This window comes from Melanostigma gelatinosum (genome assembly GCF_949748355.1).
Source record: "Melanostigma gelatinosum genome assembly, chromosome: 1".
Classification (NCBI taxonomy): Eukaryota; Metazoa; Chordata; class Actinopteri; order Perciformes; family Zoarcidae; genus Melanostigma; species Melanostigma gelatinosum.
Window position 1 is genome coordinate 9,830,690 of NC_136634.1, and position 24,662 is coordinate 9,855,351.

General features: G+C 44.8%; 2 protein-coding genes across 3 annotated transcripts; both read left to right on the top strand.

The window, feature by feature from the left end:
* Nucleotides 1-7,691, top strand: pidd1 (p53-induced death domain protein 1; the record flags this gene model as incomplete). The annotated part of the gene is made up of 15 exons (XM_079272988.1): nt 1-625; nt 786-1,199; nt 1,325-1,477; nt 1,604-1,655; nt 1,765-1,966; nt 2,536-2,685; nt 2,791-2,964; nt 3,054-3,201; nt 3,280-3,415; nt 3,503-3,653; nt 3,764-3,887; nt 4,034-4,149; nt 5,543-5,647; nt 5,904-6,100; nt 6,743-7,691. 15 exons carry the CDS (start codon nt 1-3, stop codon nt 6,990-6,992), a joined length of 2,997 nt encoding a protein of 998 aa, XP_079129114.1. The 3' UTR covers nt 6,993-7,691.
* Nucleotides 7,692-8,178: 487 nt separating this feature from the next.
* Nucleotides 8,179-22,898, top strand: slc25a22a (solute carrier family 25 member 22a). Of its 2 annotated transcripts, none has more exons than XM_079268910.1 (11): nt 8,179-8,294; nt 14,878-15,048; nt 15,146-15,271; nt 15,405-15,460; nt 15,706-15,796; nt 18,849-18,903; nt 19,520-19,580; nt 19,817-19,961; nt 20,029-20,183; nt 20,271-20,346; nt 20,599-22,898. In XM_079268910.1, the coding sequence occupies exons 2-11, from the start codon at nt 15,029-15,031 to the stop codon at nt 20,750-20,752; spliced, it is 939 nt and encodes a 312-aa protein (XP_079125036.1). In that variant the 5' UTR covers nt 8,179-8,294; nt 14,878-15,028; the 3' UTR covers nt 20,753-22,898. The 2 variants fall into 2 exon arrangements, with proteins under 2 accessions (XP_079125036.1, XP_079125037.1); XM_079268911.1 differs by lacking the exon at nt 8,179-8,294 and adding an exon at nt 11,982-12,033.
* Nucleotides 22,899-24,662: the final 1,764 nt, after the last annotated feature.

Genomic DNA, 24,662 nt, shown 5'->3' on the forward strand with positions numbered 1-24,662 from the left:
ATGGAGAGAAACAGCGAGGAAGGGGCAGCTACTGATGAAGAGGATGAAGACCAGGCAGCCTGCAGGTCGGAGGATGGAGAAGAGGATGGGACCCCTGCGTGTCAAACATCCACAGGTGGAGTACCTGACGCTTCTGTGGACACTTTAGCTCTGAGGCTCTGCAGAGAACTCGTGCACCGGGATCAGGATTTGAAGTCCGAGAGGGAGACCAGACCAACGGTTTCAAGTGGTGCGATGTCTGAAAGTCAGGCAGAGAGAGGAGCTCCCTCCGTGTCTCCCTCCAGCCTCGTGGACACGTGTGGTCCCGCCACGTCGAGCCTCTCCTCCTCTTACTTCTCCACCCAGAATCACCCCAGTGTTTCCTCTTCATCATCTTCCTCTGTCTTGTCTTTGACTCCCCCCTTGCCTCCTTCTGTGGAGCTCTCAGCTCTGTTGACTGACACGAGGCTGACCCTGGATGTGTACAAGGGAGGAGCAGCTGCCCTGCCTCTGCTTTGGGGGTCTATCCCGGGGCCGCTGAGGGGCCTCCAGTACCTGAGACTGGGCTCTGAGGAGAAGCCAGGCCTGGATGACGCACTGGATGTCCTGACCCACCTGACAGAGCTGCGTTCACTGGCTGTTCGGGGTACTTTTCTCATTCATTGCATACAATATCTCCTGTTTTGGTTCTTACATACAACACTGTAAATACTGTGCATTCATTTCCAGCTGTCATTCTCTTGTCTTTTTCCTTCCTTTGCTCAAATCTTTCTGCTTCTAACTGCACTTTTCTATCTGATTTCAAGGACACCGTTTTTATGACTCCCAGGGTGACCCGCTGCCTGGCCTCCTCACCACTCTGCCCGCATCTGTCTCCCACCTCTCTCACCTGGTGCACCTGGATCTCTCCTTCAACCAGCTCACCTGTCTGCCACGCTGCCTTCTCAGCTTGCCTGCGCTGTCCTCTTTGCTTCTCTGTCACAACCACCTCTCAGATTTGCCTCCTGGTGTAGGCCAGCTGTCCTCCCTCACCTACCTTTCCCTCCTGCACAACGAGCTGGTCTCCCTCCCCGAGAGTCTGGGTCAGCTGAAAGCACTACAGACGCTGGATATTTCACATAACCTCCTGCAGCAGCTACCTGATGAAATTGGTTCTCTAGAGGACCTTGTTAAGCTGGAACTGTCCCACAACAAGCTGAAGCAGCTACCAGAGAGCATGGGTAAGGGTGTGTGGCTGAGTGGGTGTGTCACTGCCGGAGCATTACAGTAATTAACTTGAACCATCTAATTTAATGTAAGTTAAATTCATGAACGCAGCGATTGAAACGTCTTCTTTGTGGCCCAGGCTCCCTCCTCGCCCTCAGGGAGCTTGTCATCTCCAGCAATGGCCTCCGCCTGATCCCACATTGTCTGAACAAACTGCCTCTGCTGAAAATAGATGTGCGTGACAATCCTTTGGGAAAACCCCCGACCCCTCCTCCTCTCTCTCCTACACCTGGTGAGCGGAGAAAAAAAAGGTCTTCAAATAGATTTGTGCTGAAATGCTTTTGACTGCATCGTAATTCGATACAGCGTTTACGTTTGCTTTCAGCATATTCATATTAAATCCCTGTTTTCTTACCAGATCAACAAGAAACGACAATTCAAGAGTTGCACCTCGGATTTAACCAGCGCAGGTACAGTGTCACTCTTAGCGTGGACATGTGTTCTCAATATGCAGTAATGTTGTCAATCACAGCGTTTCTGACTCGATTTGAAGACGTCGTGCTCCTTTTTGCTCCTTAGTTTCTGTGTTTCGCCTGCTGGGTGTCATGTGTTTCTCCCAGGGGGGGCTGAGCTGCTGTTCCCCCCAGGCTGCCTGGTGACAACCACAAGACTGAAGTGGGCTGAGAAAAGGCCAGAGAGGAAGTGGGTGCGGCTGGAGGAGCATGACATCTTGCTGAGTCGTCCAATGGAACTTCGCCCTCATGGAATTACATTTCTGAAGGTATTGAACCAAATTTGTCGAAGTACCACATCTGTTGTAGGTACACTCCATCAATGTTACAGATCAAGATCAGTTCACTTGTCATTTTTGGTGTTTTTACATAATCCTGATTAAGTCATAGTGATGTCATCAGGGTTATCTCAGTTTGGGTTTAGAGACAAAGCTAAAACACAAAGTCTGAAGTCATTACATACTGAAGCTGTGAGGTTTAGGAGACATGGACATTTACCAGGCAGTGAGGATCTATCGGAAAATGTTATCGCGTTGCATTGTGGGACATTTAGGATCCAATGTTTGTGGAGCTTGACCCAATTGGGAATAGAAGTCGCGATTTCTCAACCTCTGCTGCACAGATTTTGATCATTTATTGTTAAATCTTTTTCAGAAGTCCCTCAATTTCATGGAAGTGTAGAACTAAATTGCTGGACTACTTCCTAAAATAAGTATCTAGAAGACTTTATTCAAAATATACAGAATATTTCTTGTTTTGATCCGAATAGGTTATTCTTTTTCCATCTTGTCACTGTGTTCCTTCCTGCACTTGCGTGACATAAATGTAATCCCCACAGCCCGTGGAGGTGTGTGTGCCATACCGTCGGGCCAAAAGAAGGGAGGTGGTGGTGCAGAGGTTTGACGGACAGTCATGGAGCACTCTGCCCACGGTGCTGAGGAGAGGCAGCGAGAGTCACAGCAGCCGCCCCGGAGGACGTCCAGCCAGGGTAAAGTAAAACCTCCCACTGCAACACAATGGATGACACTTCTATTTCAGCTTTTCTTCTCCTCATAGTGCACATTGTGATATTATTTATTTGATGTACCTGTAGCTGGCCTGCTGTGCAGTGAGCCAGTTCTCCTGGTTTATGGCAGTGTCCCGTCCAGTGAAGGACAGTTGCTCGGTTACACCAGCCGGAGTTCTGCTGGTATCCAGCGCTGACGGTGGAGTGAAGCTCCGCTTCCCCCCAGACTCCACGGTGCAGACCCGCACGGTAACGCTACAGGTAACGCTACACTACATGGAAGTCTATGTCATTTTGTCGCTGGGGTATCTGTGGAGTTGCAAGGCTTTAGTTTGTCTCTCTTTCTTTAGGTGCTGCAGGTGTCTGTGTCAGCGTTACAGGCACTATGTGGCGATCCTCAGGCCAGAGTTAGCCCTCTCCTCTGCCTCTCGCAGAGCCCCAGCATGCATTTCCTACAGGCTGTCGAAGTTCAGGTTCCTCTGCCATCAGGAGTCACAGGTACAATATGCCCTCACTCTCATACATGTTCATAACAGAATGTATTAGCAAGCGTTAACATGTCTGGTGCTTCTGCAGGCCACACAGTGGACATGTCCTGTTTGTATCTGCTACACAGAGACCCCGCTGCCCAAACCTGGACTGACATTACATCGCAAGTCTCTCTCAAAGTCACCTATTTGTATGCCGTTTTCAACATTACACATTTCTCCTGGTACGTTTTTGTTTCGTAATGTATTCTCATAATGTACGTTTTGATTCATGAATGAACATTAACACAGCTTTGTGTGCGCCATCACAGGTACTGGCTGTGGTACACCACTCAGCGGTGCGTCAGCGGGGCGGTCAGGAAGGTCTATCAAAAGCTGAAACAGTTTAAAGTCCAGTTCCTCGTCCTCCAGAGGAAGACTGATCCTTCACAAGTTATGCTGCAGTGCTTACCTACTAACAGGGTTTGTCACTCTCCTCTCTGTGCCTTAACTGTGTAGTTCATATAGATCTAGTTACACCAAGGACATCAGCCCTCTTCTCTTAAACAGTGGTTGTGCTGCTCCTTGTCCAGGTGGACGGCAGAGTGCAGTCTCTGTCAGAGCAGTATGAGGGGCCTCAGCCCTCAGACCTGTGTGACCTGCTGGAGGGAGAGCAGTTCTTCGCTGGCTTTGAGAGGGGCTTGGATATCAACACAGGTCTGAAGTCCTCTATGAAGCGCTATCTTAAATAAACATGTTTCTGTTCCTGCTCCCTTTCCTTCCAGGGGTTTATGATGTGCTGTTGTGAAACAGCCTTTTGTAAGAAGTCTTGAGATTAGGATGTCCTATTTGTTTGCCCCCAGAGAGACCAGACTGTGTGGAGGGAAGACTGTGTTTTGTGTTTTACTCCAGCCTGAAGAATCTGAAGGAGGTGTACATCTGTCCAGCTCCGGGTCAGAAGGGGCCAGTGAGGGGACAAGTAAGACGGACATCATATTCAGCAGACAAAGTGCGGTGACTGGAGATAATCACAGTGTTTGTTTTGCTTGTACACATATAATCGCTTTGTGAATTCTACATTTCCACGTTTCATTGCGTTACACATGAGCTCGTCTACATGTTATTACAACAAACCGATTTGACACATCACTCATCTACATGCCGTACATTACAATCTACACTCAGGCCCCGTTCAAACCGGATCAACGGCAAGCGCCTCCTGAATTTAGAATTACAGTTTGTGAACATGAGCTGCTCTCTCACTCTCAAAGCCAGAAACCAGAGAAGTAAAATCAAACTTGCGATGCCATCCTGTATAAAGTCTCCGGCTGCTCCAGAGACAATGAATGGGAGACTGATTTTGTGGACTCGCAGAATGTTTGTTTTCTTTTTTTATACCCGGTTGAACTTTATTCTATTGTGTTTTTTTTCAGTTGTGAAACAGAAAATGTACTCTTCTACCCAGAACATCCCCCGGGTGCTCAGTGTCCTCTAAACATCTCCCCTAATTCATTGTCTATGGAGCAGATACAGACTTTATACTTGATGACACTACACATTTTAATTTTAGCACTCTAGGTTTGGGATTTGGGAGAGAGTTGTTCATGTTTACTGATGTCTTAGACCACAGGAGTAACATTTATATATTTTGATAAATGGGCATAGTTCCCCTTAAACATTACAGTGGGAGGTGGCATTTTAACTATTGCAAAATAACACTTTACGAGGATATCCTTTCATCCCTCCATTGCGAATAAACATCCATAAATCCAGGTCAGAACTTGTCAGCATGTTCATATGTCAGATTAGCAAACACATTTTTGATTTAATCCATTTTTGCACAAAAGTCAAAGCCTTCCAAGGTGATTTAAAGAAAAGAACCCAGAGGTCCACTTTATATTACAAGGAAGCTGCTCTGTACGGCTTATCAATTACAGCAGGAACCAGTGAGTCTGCAGAAAAACTGTAGGTAATTGCAGCTGTAATTACTAATGTTAAAATCACCCTGCGTCCCCGAGAGAAATAAATCAAGTGTGAATGGGGCTTTAAGTGACCAGACAGTAGAAACCTCTGTACTCTGTAATATGATCCGAATCAATCCTGTAATGAATACTACCTTTGTGATGCCGAGACGGAACCATTCAACTCCACGGTGCATTTTGTCTTATATTCATGACCGTCCATACACGATGAATAGCAGTTAAATACACCTGTCAACATAATACATCAGACTGAAAAGTCATACGTCAAAATGTATGAAGTAAAAACTAAAGTACTGGACTCTACTGAAAGCAGGCTGAGCATTTTATGGTTTGGATGTGGTCGCTCTTAGTCTGTAAGAGTACTTCATCTGTTCCTTACCTCTGTCTCAGGTGTCTTTTTACAGAGGGGAGTTTCCCAATCTGCCAGAGGAAGTGGTGAAAAAGAGGAAAGGACCTGACAGCCAGTGGCTTGCAACATTACCACTGAGGCTTCCTGTCAGTTGAAGTGACTTTTTTCTTTTTTTTCATTGTTTCGTAATGATAACGTCGAAATTGAGTATTTCTGGATTGTATATGAATTAGCATAAACCTATTGGTTATGAATATAAATAATACATATGTACGGTGTTTCTTCCATACACACACACATTATGTAGACTCCAATCTAGATGTTTATTCCTCCCAACTAAAGCAACAGATTGCTGCTACCGATATGTCACTCGTATTTTCTCCTCCCTTGTTTTTCTCGTAGGCTCTGAATTCAGAGAATAATTTCATCATGGAAGAGCTCCAGTATCCTCCTCTGAACCTGGGTGACCCAGAGAGCGGCTACCTGACGGAGGCCAACCTGCTGTCCATCTCCCTCCAGATAGGACAAAACTGGCGTGTTATTGGCATCAATCTTGGCTTAAGCTACCAGGAGCTGGACCGCATCCAGTACAAGTGCAGGTTGGAATGGAGCTGAAATTCCTTAATTGAACTCCACAATATTGTTAAATCACAGAGCTCAATTATAATGGGAATGATGCACTTTTTCATATATTTTTTTTACATGCGTGAAAGACTTAACCAGCCTCTGAGGGAATTGGAGAGATGTAATGTGAGTGAAGGCAAACCGCAGTGGGAGAGAATCGTTGGAGAATTTTTGATTGTTTTAATCTGCGCTGTCAGCCTTCACTAAGCCATCTGGGACACTGCAGGAGATTACACACAGACAGACTGATGCTCATCTGTCCTAACCCCCCCCCCCCCCCCCCCCCCCCTTCTCCGCGTGACGCATCCTGGAGTTGGAAGAAAAATGCATTACGTAGATGTTTTTTTATGTAGGAATACATTCACATGTCATTTTAATGATTTGTGTATTTGATGAACGATGTCCAATAAATACACATGAATAGGCTTTACATTTTATATAGTATGTATGTTTATATAAGTACAGTATCTCGAAAATGATTCGATCCTACAGTGGAATTGAAACATACAGTACTGCTGGTATAAAACTGCTAATATTTTTAATCAAAATATATATATTTACATGAGTCACTGTAGCCGGTTTGTAATGTATTGGGTATGTTCTGCTGTCCTCACCAGGGACAACCTGGGAGCCTTAGTGCTGGACATGCTGTTCCTCTGGGCCCGGGGACAGAGGAGTGCAGGACCGGGAGCGGCGTCGAGGCTGGTGACCGCCATGATGGAGAGCGGCAGGAGAGACCTGGCCGAAGAGATTGAGGGCATTGTCTGTCTAGGAAGGAGGAAGTACTCTGAGTCACTGAGGAGAGTGGGCCTGGAAGAACCCCGTAACACAGGAGTAGATGAAGCCACGCTGGGTGCAGATGGCTGACTTACACTTGAGTAACCTGTTTGTTGACAATGTGTCCTCGTCATCTCATCCTGCTGTCCAAACAACTGTTCCGGTGTAGAAAAGCATCTCTCTTAACACCATCATGAGAGCCAGTTAACAGCTGGTGGCTGGACATGTATAATGGATGGACTGCGTAAAGATGATGGCCATGTTTTTCTTTCTCCACTTTTTAAAAACGGTCTCAGTTTTCAACACCATGGAAACCCATTCCTGTCGGGAAAAGATAAACATTTGTGATAAGTTATATAAGATGAAACAAGTAAATACTCATGGTAAATCATAATTGATCAAGTCATAGTTGTGCTTTGAGTGTCATCATTTTGACTTAATACCTCATATTCGTGACTTAACATCTCAACATTTTGGCTTAATAAGTCTGAATTTGGCGTTATTAAGTATTGATTTACTTTAATATAATTTTGACTCAGTATCCCATTATTTTTGACTTACCATGAATTTTTTTTAAATACATTTTTATATTTATTTTTTGATTTCCTAGCAGAAATTTGGCAATCACAATAAGCTGTTTTGCACAGAGTTAAGAGGCAGAGCAAACACTGGGAGCTGTTGGCCGACGGAGGCCTGGACTACTTACTGCAAGTGCAACAGGAGGCCATGTTTATGGTTGATTAAATGTCTTCCTTGTGTGCCTTTGGTCACCTAGAAACCAGTTGAGCTGCAGCACATATCAGTGACATATCAGGACATTTCATTTATTTTAAATGCAAGTATGAATTTCCACTATTTTCATTTCCAGTAAAACTGTTAAGTCAAGGAATGTGTCAGCTGTTTTTTTCCCCGAAGTTGAAGCTGAGAGTCCTGTAGTGAGTCACTGGTCATTTATACACTTTTATAGCTGATGATGCACTTCATGCCTAATATTTCAACTGTAGCCATTTTTCTATTTTAGTGTTCAAGGTCGAGATGAAGCGTCACGATGACGCTGCCCCCCCCCCCCCCCCCCCCATCCCCCACCCTCTACACCTTTACTACTGCAAATAGAAAATATGTCTGTACTTCTACTACATACCACTAGGGGGACCCCCTTTTTAAATCCCTTTTCATATTATTTTCCTCTGAGCTCTTCTCCATCGCCAGCTACTCTCCCCCCTCCTTCCCTGCTCTCACTCCCGCCTCCTCTCCCTCTCTACGCTGGACTCTAATGCTAGTAACACCGGTAGGTTTAGCTACTGTCGCTCTGTCAGCCAAAGATACAGAGTAAAAGGCTTTGATTTCACACCACAACCATACCGGGAGAAAATAACGGAAACGCTCTATGTGGTATGTAAAGATAACGGGATGCAGCAAAAGTCTTCTTGTGGATCGTCTTGCTTGGTAAATGTGTCTTGAATTGGCTTGAAGCCGGCATAAAATCTCACCTGGGAATAACGTGTTAAGCTAACGTTAGGTGTCTTATTTAAATGTAGATAAAAAGCTACAGCTAGTATTGTGATTGTACGTGTTGTCGCTTCCCTGTGAGAGACGGCAAAATCATTTTCCGTTATGTGGCAATAAGGCGAGCATATTCTCTGCCGTTACATATGGTGGGTGTGAACGCACAACGTTAAGGGTTAAAAATGGGACGCGTTATGAACAACGGTCAACCGTTGTGCTCGGTTCGTTAATATCTCACATTTTAACGTCACCCATAAAACCGACGAGCCGTTGGTGACAGGTGAAACGTTAACGGGGATTTATTATCATAATTTTTGTTTTTAAATTTTAGCTTGCTTGATTTGTGGACGTTACCACACAGCAACCGGACCAGTTAGTGCATTTCCCTCCCCTGGACCTGTAAGGTGCTGAGGCGGCCGCCTTCTGCCGGCTTCCACTTAGCAGTGTGGGTTGAATCATCGTGTGGGTGTGGGTCCTAGTATTTGGTAGTAGACCCACTTAAACTGTACCCACCTCCTTTCTCATTGGTAGAGACACGTGACGCTACTCCCCTCTGACTCTAGCTAAACATTAACATGCTGTGGCTCAGTGAGGACAGGATGAAAGAAAGGCAAGACGGATCATTTTTAATTCAATCGTTATTAATGCTGAATATCTTGAATGCTGGAGGCGATTTCTATTTTATCCAACTTGAACATTTGAACTCCTCACAGAAGGGAAAACTGCTGAGTAAGAGGTTAAGAAATAATGCATGCTTTTTAAAAGAAGCAACCTTTTGTTCCCAGTGTATTGGTTCGGTTATGAGGCCAAGGAGTGCAATAAAACACTCCTGCAGCCTTGAAATAATTGATGAGGTGAGCCATGCTTTAAGGGTGTACGGTGACATCCTGTGTTTTCCAGTGGAACTGATGCTGAAAACATCACTTTATTCTCATTCAGTAGACAACATTGCGTTAAATATTCATGTTATCCACATGCATCCATGTAGCATTTCCTAAAAGTATGCTAAAATGCCAATGGCAAGGACTGCTAAATGTCACTGGTTTATGTGCGTTGAATGGACATGATGTGTAGCTGTGCTGTGGGAAGATGCAGTCCTTCAGGCCAGAGTAGGATTTACTGTGATCTGCAAACTGTAATCAGATGCTTCAATGCTGCATTTAGCTTCTTCTCCACTCACAGTGGTACCATTATTTTCCTGTCAAGGTTGGGAAGAAAGCTGAGAGGGAGAACAGAGGAGACACAAGAGAGAAGCACCCAGGTGACTTGAAAAAGTGGGCCACCGGAGATACCTGAGGAGGGACTGAGCACTCCCCCCCCCTCTGCACTGAAGGGGCTTTTGTGCTGCTGGAAAGTTGATGCCAGCTTCTTACTTCTGATCTACAGAAGGGTCGATTACAACAATGCATAACTGTGCATGTTTAATGGCGGCACTTCGTAGAGCACATTTAATGGCAAATGCATCGCTGTGCCCAAGATCATAACCCACGCGCCACTGGTTGTGAATATAGGTTGCGAGAGAGCTTTCATAAATAGGAATTCGGTTTATGATCCTGATGCTGGAGGGAAGAGGGGACAGCAATCAGATCTATCTGTGACACCACACATTTCATCCCTTGTTTCTGCAGTGCTGTATATATATCCCAAAAATAGGCTGCATCTCTTAAACCGTTATTTAAAATTTTAAAACGCACGGCGATGGCACGACAGCAGCTGCCAGGTTTGTTGTGAGGAACAGTAGGCATACAGCTGTCAGTGCTATAACTATATTTAAAACACAATCCTATGTAATACAAATACTTGATGCAACAAATATACACAAGGACAGTATGAAGCTGGATGTCAGTCATACAATAATAGATATATACAGCTCAGAGAAGTACTCGACATCTGATGGAGGATTGCATGCACACACACACACACACACACACACACACACATTCCCTGTTAATATAGTCAGTGCATGTGAGACAGATGGACAGATTGTAACATGATAATGAGGAAGGATATGTGTGATTTTCCTTTCTTTCACCGTCTTCGCGACCAGCCACAGTCACGTGAGCGACGTGCTGACTATACCACAGTGCTTTGTCACTGTGACCACTCGCTTCCTGTCTTTCAACAAGCTGATTGTCCTCTAGTCAGCAATATCTGTACTCTGTTTTGCACATGAGGAGAGAGAGAGAGAGGCAGCAGAGGAGCGGTGACAGATAAGGTAAAATCCTCTCTGGTTGATTTTGAATGAGAGCTAACACCATTTGCATTGAGTTTTGAATAAGGGAATGAACTGGTGTGGATTTGTCTCCAGATTTTCTGTACCTGCAGAGTTAGACAATGATCTTTTTGTAAATGTCATTGTGATTGAGACATGCCTTAGAGCAGCTACAAGCAGCTCGCTACATGTATGCCTTGCAGCCACCTAATTTCGTGTTTATCCTCGCTCTGATCCAGTGCTGTCAGCTTTTTAAAGCACTTCAAATACACTGTTTGTATTTTTAGAAAGAACAGCTTCTTATCTTGTTTTTATGAACGGAGTAGATTGGCCTACACGTCCCTTCGTTTGTCTAGAATGGTTGAAAATGTAGTAAAAAACATTGAATTAAATCATTACAAGGAGTGCTAAAAGGTGACATAAAACGATTACCATTACCAGTTACAGGCAACCACAAAATATGTATTTTAAGTAAAAGAAAGAAGCCTTTAGGAATTTTATTTAATTTATTTAATTTTACCGACAAGATTCCACATAACTCTTCACTGTCCTCGTCAGTACAAACGGTTGATTGCCTCATTGTTCGTGTTGAAATGATGAACAAAGGTCAAAAAGTGAACCGTTATCTCAGTCGGTGCGCGCACTCTTTAATCATGTTGCGCCCAGTGGCTGGCTTGAGTTAAGTTGTCAAGTTCAAGGTTATGCATGGAGGGCGAGTTGCACAATCACCGTGTCTATGGTTCACTAATCAGTGCTTATCTGTTTCAGAGGTGAAAAACCTAAAAATATGAGCTCTGTGGGACTGCGTGTGTTTAAGTGAGAGATGTTTCAACTCACTTGAAGTTTTCAGTCACCGTAAATCATTGTCTTAGTTGAATTTAAAGTAACTCTCCTCTTCACTGGTGCAGTGAATTGAAAAAAAATGACCTTGCATCCTTTGCGGCCTTTTAAGTGTTGCATTGAGGTGATTCAGAAACCCCAGACAGACTGTAACTCTTTCTGCTTTGAGAATAAAAGGAATTCCTTGAGTGATGTCACTGTGCTGTGGACTGTGCACACTGAGGCTATACTTGTTTCCACACAGACTCCCAATTGTCATGACAAGACGGTCCAGCCAGGCTACATGACTGTGGGTGAAATAAATGTCCTGCTGCAGACGCAGTTGTGTGAAGTGGATGAAGCGAAGTGGACGAGTCGAGCCTCAAGCATGATGGAGAAGGAGGGAGACGTCGGTTTGATGGGTTACTCATAAAGACGGCAGTGGTCTTCGCCATACATCATCTCCTCAGTCCTGCCATTAACAGAACACAGTGTAGTCTGTAAATCATTGTCTGATGGGAATCGGTGTGCTGACTGGAGTTCAGTTCAAGAGGACGTCAGTGGCAGGAAATAGGGAAACAAAAGTAGCATGCTGTAAGTGAAAAATGTGTCTGTATCACAACTGACTGAGTCAGCAGAGACCAGAGATGTGGCTCTCTGACCTCCTCCTCCTCCTCCTCCACCGGAGCAGCCAGCGGGGGCCTCAATGTGCCCCTCCAAACTAAACATGCCAGACCACAGCTGCATTCACACCTGGACACAGTTATCCACGGACATAAATATCCACACATGCTGCGCAACCTCTCTGAAACTGAATCTGAGGAACCAGTCATGGACGTGTGTTGTGCGAGCGCAGATGCACTTCACAGAGAAACCCACCAGTCAGCAACGATCTGAGACGGAAAAGCTCTGTTTGTGAGTCGTGACTGAGGGAAGTGAGGGAGAGGAGGAGGAGGAGGCGGGTTGCACACGCAGAGGCAGGTTGTGATTGGTGGACGATGGGGGTGGAGAGAATGATGAGGGGAGATGGGAAGCATCTTTTCACACTGAAGGCATTCTGCACCTTTAATATGGAGCATCCTGTCCACATCACATATATTTCCTCTGTTTGCGCAGAAAGAGCTGTGTTAGCATACAGAGGACAGAGGAGAGTTCAAGGACATGTATGACACACAGATCTTCCAGTGATGGTCGTCGTTTTAACATAAAGTTATCAGTCTACAGGGATTGATAAAGCTCTATTTTTAAAGTGTTGACGAATTATAAAGATGTTTCTTGTACTGTTGTCCCTGTTTAGGGATTAATAAGCGACATACAGAGCTTTTGATAATCAACCGTAGGGATGATTCAATTAGTCAGTTAATGGCAACGATTCAATCTTCTCAATTGTGACGATTTGCTGCTTGCTTAGTTGGATTTGATGCTGTTGACCTGCCAACCCACCTGTAAGTGAGCGCTGTACTTGGTTTGGTCCTCAGCACACCTGGGAGGAGAGTCAGCTTCTGATCTGGATTCCTGGACTTGACTTTGAGGTTTCTCTTAGCTGTGTTGTTGAGGCTGCTCCTCCGTTCCTGTGTGGTGAATAGGTTCAAACGAACAAACGTTTTATTGAGGGTGCCTGTTTCCAGCGTTTATTATTCTATTCTGTTTCCCTCCAGCATCTCATTGTCAGAGTCCACACATTCTCCTGGATTCCTAATGTCTTCCGGTTGTGCCCCGTCAGTAGCTGGGTTTTCATCCTGGTCCACATGAGCTCCATGGAGCAAGATGTCCGACACATGGGATGTGCCCTGAGGATAGAATGGCGGTGCTGTGGGATTCAGTGGATGTGGATTTTGCTGTTGGCCCGGCCCTCCTCTCTCTGTCGTATTCCTCACCAGGACTCTGATGCCCACCTGTAACTCTGGACCATAAAGTCTTTTGTCATATTGTTTTTTTCTACCTCTATCGGCTGACCTGCCTGCATGTTTAGATGCTATCTCATAGGCTTCTGTCATCCCCTTTCTCCATTTATCCACATAGGCCTGGTATGAGCATGGGTGGTTCTCCCTTTCTACTCCAGAAAGGATGTCCACATCGCAAAATCGTTAAATCGTTAGTCCGCCACAGTTTTTGCTGATTTGTTTGTAGTTGCGTGGGCTTGGGCAAAGCGTGTATAATGGTCTATAACCACCAGAATATATTCATACCCCCCTTTAGACTTGCAGGAAGTGCAGGAAGGCCACTGAGACTAACTCCAATAGGTGAGGGGTTTTCATACTCGTCATCGGAGCTGGTTTCCTGGTTTCCTCTTCTTGAGGCATTCACACACATTTGTCACGAAGTGCTCCACGTCACGCTGCATCTCCTCGTGAAGCTCTTTGAGAACGAGAGGATGGTAGATCTTGGGGAGTACTTGCCGACATCTAGACTGACTCCTCCGATGCAAAATCCCCTCTGCCTTGATCTCCACTTTACTCCATTCCCTAACAAGTAGTCCAATACGTTGCCTATTACCGGGTCTTTCTGTGGTGCATCTCGTATTTTGTCTTTGGATGTTGGCTGTACTGTGCTGACCAACCTGTCTGTATCTGCCTGTTCTTGAAGTGGTGCTGGCGCCTCCTGCTGCACCGGGAAACCCTGCTCACTGTTTCCTTCCCTCTGCTGGTACAACACCGCTCCGAGGCCATCTTGCGATGCATCAGTATGGAGGACAAATGGTTGGACCTGGACAGCTTGTCGACTAGGTGGCTCAATACTTGGTGGTGTACCTCAGTCCATGTCACATGTGTCCCACTAGGCAACTGTCCCTGGTTCCCTCTTTTCTGTGATGTTTCTGTGCCACTTGGTGGGGCTTCTAACCGGTCATACAGCGGGTTAGCCAGGCGTGAAAAGTCCTGTAGATATGCGATGCTGTCACTCCGGGTTGGACATCGTGTGTCTGTGTCAGAAACCTACATTGACTCTAAAATACCAAGCCAGCATTGATGTGTGGAGTTTTAGCTGAAATAGATAGAGAGCTAGAGAAAAAATATTTCCAAATGCAAACACCCCACGCTAGCACCTCCATCTCACCTTTCACCTCTTAAAACAAACACTTATGATGTCGCTCTCAAAAATGCTTTTCAGTGGTTTATTGGAGAGGGTTGAACTTCCAATTTTGACGACCTCAACCTCTAGAAGTCTATTTTCTGACATTTTACAGACCAAACAATTAATTGATCATGAAAACAATCATTATTTGCAGCTCTAACTAACTGATATTGATTTTGTTTGGGGGGTAAGGCTGGTTTTGTCAGTGTGTTTTAGGTGGTGTAATAGCTTGTTGCTAAAAATAAGTCCATGTTGTAATGTTTGTGACCATTTCTTCATTCTAACTTTCGGACGGTATTTTGTGTATGTATTACTTTGCCACTTTTTTGAGAATGCTGAATGTGACCTTTCCTATTTCTTTTACAGATATCCCCCAACTTGAGCTAACAGCAACTGCAAGCGCACGATTGGCCTGCATAGATCCACTTGGACAGCAACACACTGCTGTAATCAGCTGACCACCGAGTGACTAGCTAACAGACAGATTGACACTTTGACCAGCCGGGGCTTCAGATAAATGGCTGACAAGCAGATCAGGTGAGGGGGAATGTGGAGCGACTACAAATACAGCAGCGCTGTGGACTTTCATTTGGTTTTCGTTTATTGACCTTTTATATTTCGTATTTTTGTCCAGTTTGCCTGCCAAATTGATCAATGGGGGGATCGCTGGCCTGATTGGAGTGACCTGTGTGTTTCCCATTGACCTGGCCAAGACTCGCTTGCAAAACCAGCAAAATGGATCTCGCCTTTACACCAGCATGTAAGAGATGCGTGTATTTGACTATTTGCATATGAACGTATAAACATGTTGCTGGGCTATCGTCAGGGCTGATCAGCTTGTCATAAGGTTCCTGGATGAATAACATACCACCACTGTTGTGTTTGTGTTTCAGGTCAGACTGCCTTATTAAGACCATCCGGTCAGAGGGGTATTTTGGGATGTACAGAGGTATGTTTTTTTAAAATTATTTTTAGATTCTTGTGATTAATATGTGAGCTCACTGAAGTGTAAAAATGAGAGCATGAAAGCTGTTAGGTAGCACAGGGTTCTGAATACTTTCAGCTTCATAATGAGGCTCCAGATATCAAACACATGGATCTGTGTCTGGCTACGACAGGCAATTATCTCCCATTCTCTCTCGCCCGTCTCTGTGCCTCTCATTTTCTTACTCTCTGTCCTTTTTATTCTCTCAGGAGCGGCGGTGAACTTAACACTAGTCACGCCAGAGAAAGCCATCAAATTGGCTGCCAACGACCTCTTCAGGCACCACCTCTCCAAGGATGGGTGAGGAATGAAAGTGCTAACAGGCTGACTGACACACGCCCACTCCCTCATTCGTCTTGTGATCGACCGGCGTGTTTACTAACATGTAACCGAACACGTTAGCTGTCAGTGTTTTCACCAGGGCTCGAGTTAATCCTCCACCGTTCAGTCGTTAGCTGTTTGCTTTAAAAAATACAGAATTACTTGTATGTGTGTCAGCAGAAGCCCTGTCTGAAAGTAAAATTAGCACACAATGTCAAACATTAGCGACCATCTTATTGCTCAAATCAATCACCCACCCATTGTCCCCCATGATAAGCCTGAAGGTTTCTGGGACATCCATCTCCATCTCGTTGGTGACAAACATGCACGCTGATTGTCTTGCCTAGCCTCTCGCCGTGTGAATTATTAATTCAATTCAATTCAATTTATTTTTGTATTGCCCAAAATCACAAATTACAAATTTGCCTCAGAGGGCTTTACAATATGTACACGTTTGACATCCTCTTGTCCCGGGACCCTCACATCAGAACAGGAAAAACTCCCCAAAAAACCCCTTTAACGGGGAGGAAAGAGGAAGAAACCTGTGGGAGAGCAATAGAGGAGGGATCCCTCTCCCAGGATGGACAGAAGTGCAATGATGTCATGTGTAGAACAGGATAGTGAATTACAACACATTCAATGTAATTACAGCACATTCAATGTATGACACAACCACGACAGGAGGCAAGACCTGGTCCAGGTAAACCCGGATACACAGGAACCTGTGAGGCCAGAAAGCACAGAGACTCTGGTGAAGAAGCAGGTCAATAATGTGCATTAATGGTATCGGTAGTATGAAATAGTAATGTGAGTAATAATAAAAGTGATATTAGCAGTTGGAGTCAGCAGGGCCATGGTAGGAGGAAGGACCAGGGTCCAGATGAAACCATGCTCCATGGAAACCTGTGAGGAGAGGAAGCACAAGGACTCCGGGGAAGAGACAAAATCAGTACTGTGCATTAATGGTGTCGGGAATAGGATTAATAATGTTCATAATGAAGATCGTAGTAGGTGTCAGCAGGGCCATGGCTGGTTGAAGAACCAGTGTCCAGATAAAACTGCGGTCATCCTGTGAGGTGAGAAAGCACAAATACTCCGGGGAAGAAGTAAAGTTAGTAATGAGCATTAATGGGACATCAATGCATACAGACGGAGGTGAAGAAGAGGAGGAGAGAGGTGCTCAGTGTAGGAAGTCCCCCTGTAGTTTTTGCCTCTACCAGTTTGTCCATGGGCCGGTCCAAGGCAAGCCAGAGCCAGCCCTAACTATCAGCACTATCAAAGAGGAAAGTCTTAAGCCTGCTCTTAAATGTGGTGAGTGTGTCTGCCCCCCGGACTGAAACGGGAAGCTGGTTCCACAGAAGAGGAGCTTGATAACTGAAGGCTCTGGCTCCCATCCTGCTTTTTAAGACTCTAGGAACCACAAGTAACGCTGAATCACTGGATCGCAACTCTCTAGTAGGGCAGTATGGTACGATAAGCTCTTTAAGATATGATGGAGCCTGACCAATTCGGGCTTTGTAGGTCAGTAAAAGGATTTTAAATTATATTCTAGATTTTACAGGGAGCCAGTGCAGAGAAGCTAATACAGGAGTAATATGATCTCTCCTCTTAGTTCTTATTTGTACACGAGCTGCAGCATTCTGGATCAACTGGAGAGATTTAAGAGACTTATTAGAGCAGCCTGAAAATAAGGAATTGCAGTAATCTAGTCTAGAGGTGACAAATGCATGAACTAATTTCTCTGCATCGCTTTGAGATAGGATGTGCCTGATTTTTGAAATATTACGGAGGTGAAAAAGGCAGTCCTAGAAATAAGTTTTATCTGAGAGTTGAAAGACAAATCCTGATCAGAGGTAACTCCAAGATTCTTGACGGTGCTGCTGGATGTCAGCGCAATGCCATCTAGAGAAACTATATCATTAGAGAACTGATTTCGGAGGTGTTCTGGGCCGAGTAGAATAACTTCAGTTTTGTCTGAGTTCAACATCAGGAAGTTGCAGGTCATCCAGGTTTTTATGTCCTTAAGACACGCTTGCAGTTTAGCAAGCTGGTTGGTTTCGTCTGGTTTGATCGATATATATAATTGAGTATCATCTGCATAACAATGAAAGGTTATAGAGTGTTTTCTGATAATATTGCCTAAAGGAAGCATATATAAGGTGAACAAGATTGGTCCAAGCACAGAACCTTGTGGAACTCCATAACTGACGTTGGTCTTCATCGAGGCTTCATCATTTACATAAACAAACTGAGATCGATCCGATGAATAGGATCCAAACCAGTTCAGTGCGGTTCCTTTGATGCCAATATAATGTTCCAGTCTCTGCAACAGGATGTAGTGGTCTATAGTGTCGAACGCAGCACTAAGGTCTAACAGGACAAGAACAGAGACGAGTCCTTTGTCTGATGCGATTAGAAGGTCATTAGTTATTTTTACCAGAGATGTCTCTGTGCTATGATGCTTTCTAAATCCTGACTGAAAATCCTCAAATAAACTATTGTTACACAGAAAGTCACACAACTGATATGCAACTGCTTTCTCAAGGATCTTAGAGAGGAAGGGAAGGTTAGAGATCCGTCTATAGTTGGCCAACACCTCTGGATCCAGAGTGGGCTTCTTAAGAAGAGGTTTAATCACAGCTACTTTGAAGGACTGTGGTACATGACCTGTTACTAAAGACAGGTTGATGATATCTAATAAAGTCGTGCTAATTAATGGTAGCGCTTCTTTAAGCAGCCTAGTCGGTATAGGGTCTAAGAGACAGGTGGAAGGTTTAGACGTAAAAATTGTTGAAGTCAGTTTGTCAAGGTCAATGGGAGTAAAGCCATCTAAACATATATCAGGGTTTACAGCTGTTTCTAAGGTTACTCTATTTGTGGAAAGATCCGCCCTTGTGCCAGACATGTTGACATAGAAGACAGAGATAACGCCCTTTTTTCAAGGACTGCAGAAATAAAGTCGCCCGGATCCCACTCTGTCCCACTTGTGCTCGCTTTAATCTGATCCGGTCGTGATCTTCTTTCCTTTCAGAAAACTCACTCTGCTCAAAGAGATGCTGGCTGGGTGCGGGGCCGGTACATGCCAGGTGAGTGAGGTGCTGCTTTAATTGCATCCTGCTGTTCTCATCTGGAGCTGCTGCCTTCAACGCCACCCATGTCAGCTCACACACACACACACACACACACGCACCACTGGGCCTCAGCCACTCGCCTTATTTATCACCGCCTGCAGCTAGAATTAGCCAGCGGCAGGTTGGAATGAGAGGAGGTAGTTGCAGAAACATGCTCACAGTCGGTCTCTGTTATCTATGAACGTGACCTGGAACGTGCCATTCTCGTGAATGATTTCCAAACACTGAAACGTTGTCCTGTTATCAGGCGATACACTGGCAGCTAGATTTGAGTGATCAGATAAGACGTTGTAAGAGTGCTTGGCCATGTGCACTGAGTGAGTGAGTCAGAGGGAAATGCCTCTTGTCAATGAGGACAAAGGCTTCAAGCCCCGAGGGACATGATTAGATTAAGTGTAGCAGACCTTGGATTAAGATCGCAGCCCAGAAGATGGTCATCTCATCCCTAATCCAGTTAACTGGTTACCACTGCGTGGATTACAGAGGAAAACAAGAGTTGACATATAGCTGATGTTACACTGGATACTAATCAATCCTTTGTATCTGACACCTTTATTTTGCTTTGTTGCAGGTTATTGTTACAACTCCTATGGAGATGCTGAAAATCCAGCTCCAAGATGCCGGACGAATTGGTGAGAGGAAATTCAAACCAGATGGCAGTTTAAGCAAAGAATGAAGAGTAGTGGATAAACTGGAGAAACAGTGGCCTCATGTGGTTCATGGCAGAGATTACAAGAGCTTGATGCTGGTCTCTTCTTTCTGTTATGAATTCAAAATGTCTGCCCGCATACCTGTTCTTAGTGTTGTTTCTGGTGGCTTTATACGAAGCCTTTGCTGTTGTTGATGTTGTGTTTCTTGTGCTCCGTAGCGGCTCAGAGGAAGCTGATGCCAGAGACGGTGGCAGCAGGTACTGTGGAGACCAAGTCTCCAACAGCCATCCAGCTCACCAGAGAACTATTTAGGGAAAAGGGTATTGCTGGGCTGTATAAGGGCCTGGGTGCCACCGTGCTCAGGTAAAAACACATCTCTCAACCGGCTTCAATGAACTTCAACATGACTTACTGTTCTCTCTTTTTGCAGGGATGTTCCTTTCTCCATGATCTATTTCCCCCTTTTTGCCAACCTGAACAACCTGGGCAAAAGAGGCGTCGATGGGCCCGCCCCCTTCTACGTGTCCTTCATATCGGGCTGCCTTGCGGGGAGCACAGCGGCCGTTGCTGTCAACCCTATTGATGGTGAGCAGCGGGACGCTGAACGTCGTTACAGCAACGTGTGCCCCGATAGTTGACGTTATGTATTCACCTGAGCTCCGTGTGTTGCAGTGATAAAGACCAGACTGCAGTCGCTGAACCGAGGAAGCACAGAGGACACGTACAGTGGAGTGAATGACTGTATCAGGTGACCTCATTATGTCTTTTACTGCTGCAGCATGTGTGATGCTGCGTGTGTCAAGTCAAGTCAAAATGGATTTAAGTGCATTGACACACAAAAAACTATGAAAGAGCAAATTCAACAAACAACACAGCTGATACATTATGAATAATCAAATTAAAAGATAGATAAAGCACAATCAACGCCATACCGACTGGCACACAGCTAGAGCTGTCTGTTTGTTTCACTTTTAATGCTGAGATTTTATTTGTTCTCTAGGAAAATCCTGCGTAATGAGGGACCATCGGCCTTCCTGAAGGGAGCCTACTGTCGAGCCTTGGTCATTGCGCCGCTGTTCGGCATCGCCCAGGTGGTCTACTTCTTGGGTGTGGCTGAATATATTATCAGCTCCTTGACTAAAAAAGACAACTAAGAAGCACTTCTGCCTTTCCCCCCCACAATGCATCACGCCCACCGCGTTCATCTCATTCTGAAAGAATTTTCCGATGGGTCAAAGCGTGGCCGGTCAGTACATGTTGTTTTTGAATTTGTTGTGTTGAATGTTGAAACAGCTGAGGAGGGGGGGGAGCCTTTGTTTGCCAAGCTGCCTACGGTGGCACACAACAATCCAGTAGGCACGCTGAGCTAGCTCTCTGGAAACGAAGCCACAAATACCAGTTGACGTTTTAAAGGAATATTGCTTTTATAATTACAGCATTTTATTGCATTTTGTGAAAATGATTGTCCAATTTCCAAAGTAGATGTACTGCCCTTGGTTGCTGCAGTTCTGCAAGCCCGACACTACCTAATTCAAACAGCATTCGTCTCTGAATGACAGAGAAGACCACAGTGATCATACATCGCTAGATTAAATGCATGTACTTTACTGTGAAAGATGTTTGAAAACATAAGAATGTTTAAAAAAAAAAAAATGCTGTTCAAAAGGACTCCCCCGGACCTTATGTCTTAAAAAATAGTGTATTTAGAATGAGAGCAAAACATAGAGTAAGCCTGGATTTCAGACAAAGACCCAGGCAATGTGTTACCATGATACCAGCACAGCCCCTCTGATCTCTCCTCAGAAGCCACATCCCTTCCTGTAAGTGCTTGTAATGAACTCAGAACCATTCAGCTCCATGCAGACTTTGATTGCCTTGGCTTTCCAAGTAGATCAGGTTCCATTTGATATTTAGTGCTACCACAGTAGCCTCAGTGGAAAAGATAGCTCCTGTTTCGTAGTCGCACCCTAAACTGAAGGGACAGTGTTCGGAAATTGGGGGCTTTACGCACTTCCAAACTACACGTAGGCTTGGTTTGAAGCTGCCTCTCTGCTTCTTTCTATGGGTTGAAACTGTCGAGCGTGTCGTAGTTGTGGCCACACCACAATCAGAGACGTGACAGCCGGAGTGTTGCCTTCGAGAGATGATGGAAAACACCTGCTGGGACATCACTGATTGGATTGCGGCTAAAAGTGCCGCGTGCGCGTAAAAAATGTCAGTCCACGGAGAAGCGGAGAGGCAGTGGTGTTCAGCCCTGTGCGAGTCATCGTGGGTTCAGATGAAAGCGTTAGCCGTGAGCACTAAATGGGTTGAAAGTAATTTTAATAATAGGATGCAGGTTATTTGCTGATTTAATTAGAATTATGCTGATCAGACATGACATGCTGAGGCCTCATGAGTACAGTCATCCATTGTGGAGCCAGTAAGACCTGAGCTGGAGCAGTTCAAACCACTTGGCTCCACACGTAATTATTATTGTTTACAGATGAGTTCACACTCACTTTAGATTCTTTGTCTGAGCTGGAATCCATTGGCAGAACCCAAAGAGCGAATGGTAAATCTTTCTTCATCAGAAAATCATCGGCGTGTTGTGTGATTTTACCAAACACCTCGGCGTGTTTGCTTTAAGCTGCGAGCGGCAAAGCAGCTCTGTCGTATCTCGTTCATGCATCGCGACACTGAAGCCCTGCCATTGGTTTATCCCGCCGGAGATCAAGGTGACTTTGTATTGTCCAATCACATTCCTTCCTCGCTCCCACTGTCCAAGCAGCTCCTCAATCCCACTGTCGACACGCGATGGCGACTTTCCGGTGTTTTATCATTTGTGGGAGCGAGTGGTCTATTTATCAGAAACTCTTTCTGTATGTAGTACAGCACTATATATTTGTACGTGTTTTATCTGTGACAAAGTGTCCACCTTAACTATATTGTACAGAAAATATGAAATTTATGATTTAGCATTTATTGTTCGGTTTGTACATGACAGCTGGGCCACAGTCAGACGGTGAAAAGAGCCGTCTATCTGCGTCAGCTCGTCGTTAGAAATGACCGTTTTTCAACATTCCAATTGCCAGTTCATCTCATATTTCCTATTTTATTGTGTTAATGCCTATTTTTGTGTTGTTGAGATTATTGTTATGTTGTTTTTTTAACTCCCCCACCCCCTCCCTTGTTGTTTTCAGATTTTCTTTTCTGTATCTTTGGTTGAATCTTGAAAATGTTGTGCAAGTAATTTTGTTTTACTCAGCTGTGAACTTTCACTGACGTGTGCATTTGGTGATATAAATGTGCGTGCGTGTCTGACTGTGTGGTGCTGTAGTTGATGTGTAGTTGTTAGTGTGACACTGCGGTATTTTTCTCTTTGATTGTCAGACCCGTGTTCTCTCCCCTCTTTCCTTCTACCTTTCACACTCCTCTGCCATCGACGCTCCCCAGCATCCACAGCCGGGGCTGCAGGTCGATGCAGAGGAGCTCTAAAACACCAAATGTATGACTTAGAGTATACAATCAAAGAAAGCACAAGAGACCACATGGCCCACTTTGAATATACTGAGACTACGTTCTTGGAAAACAATGCGCTGCTTTCCCTGACATGGTTTAAAGTCTGAGTTATTCAAGTGGAGAAGTCGATTGAGATGAACTTTTTAGTCTTGTAAGAAAGTTTATTTATGTCTGTAAAACTTGACCCACAGGTCGTTATAAGAGACCCATGTGATGGTGTCCACAATGTCACCCCATCAGCAGTTATCCACAAAATGTATATCGCCTACATATTGTAATTGAATCAGATATAAGAATGTATCTTAGATATTAAGAGATGTATTATAGTGAAGAGTTTATTACATTTTAATCTAAAGATTTGTGCTTTACACATTCACTGAAATGTTCATGAACCAGCTCACTGATATGCAATAAGTAGAAGCTGCACACGCACACAAACACACACTAGCAAAAACAAACTATGAACACAGGCAAAAATAACTTCACAATGTATGATGCAAGCGGGGAATTTGGAGGCCTTCTGGGGTTTCTTCACGGCCTCTGTTGTCTTCCTCCAAGAGGAATCGTGCATTCTAGCACTTTAAAGTATAGGGACCCTCACCCCACTGTCCATCTACAACGTCTCTGTGGCAAAGAGGGTGTTTATGAATATGTGTGGTGAATGGCACAGTTCTAGACATTGTTGACAATGCAATTGAAAAAATATATATATATATTGTCTTCCCTGTCACAATTTGCTGTTCAATAAACTGACTGTCCTGAAATGGCCTGGTGCAGTCTGTGCTGTGGGCTATCTGTGTTCCTCTCTTTCCTATTTTACACTTATCGCTGTATCTGCTTTCAAGGTCCAGTAGTCGGCTGACAGAAAACAAAAGAGCACACTGTGCCGTTTTTTCGTCTGAAATAGTGCCGTGAAAACGAAACGGCAAAGTTTTTTTTGAAGAGTGCGAGCATGACATCGTGGCCCCTCGGGGGCACAAGAGCCATGTTGTGGTGATTTGCTGCCACGCGGAGCCACCAGGTGTCAGTGTGGGGTCGCGCGAGAGCTGCTCGTCCTGCTCTGGTGGGTGTGGGGCGGAGTGTGAGCAGTGCTATTATGTACTACAGGTGTATGCTCAGCTTGGCTGGTGTGGCAGTAAATCACAGGCACCGATCTCACTCTCTGTCCATCTTATCCTCAGTCATGCTAGTCTCCATCTCTGTGCAGCTGTGGTGCTGCTTGTGCACAGATGTGCCTCTGTCATCTGTGTGGCTTCACTTCACAAACTTAAGGTGTTTCTGTGTGTTTACAAGTTGCATGATAGGAATATGGAAATGTGTTCTCTCGCGGATTTCACCGGATGTTTGAGGTCCATAAATCCCACATTATTCCTGAATATGCTTCAGCAGAACGGATGTTTTGACAGGAGGGTTATTCATCGTTAATCCCGTGCTGTTTGTTATGTATTCAACATTATTGTTTATGGCATTATATTCCAGAATGCCAGAGCCTTCATTTAACCCGACACACACACACACACACACACACACACACTTGCTTAGTGTGCGTCTTTGCATCCATAT

Bases quoted from the DNA above. Each gene is read 5' to 3' on its own strand.
- slc25a22a (XM_079268910.1), top strand. From the start codon at position 15,029: ATGGCTGACAAGCAGATCAG. The intron at 15,049-15,145 runs GTGAGGGGGAAT...ATTTTTGTCCAG, and splicing joins ATGGCTGACAAGCAGATCAG to TTTGCCTGCCAAATTGATCA. The intron at 19,962-20,028 runs GTAAAAACACAT...CTCTTTTTGCAG, and splicing joins CTGGGTGCCACCGTGCTCAG to GGATGTTCCTTTCTCCATGA.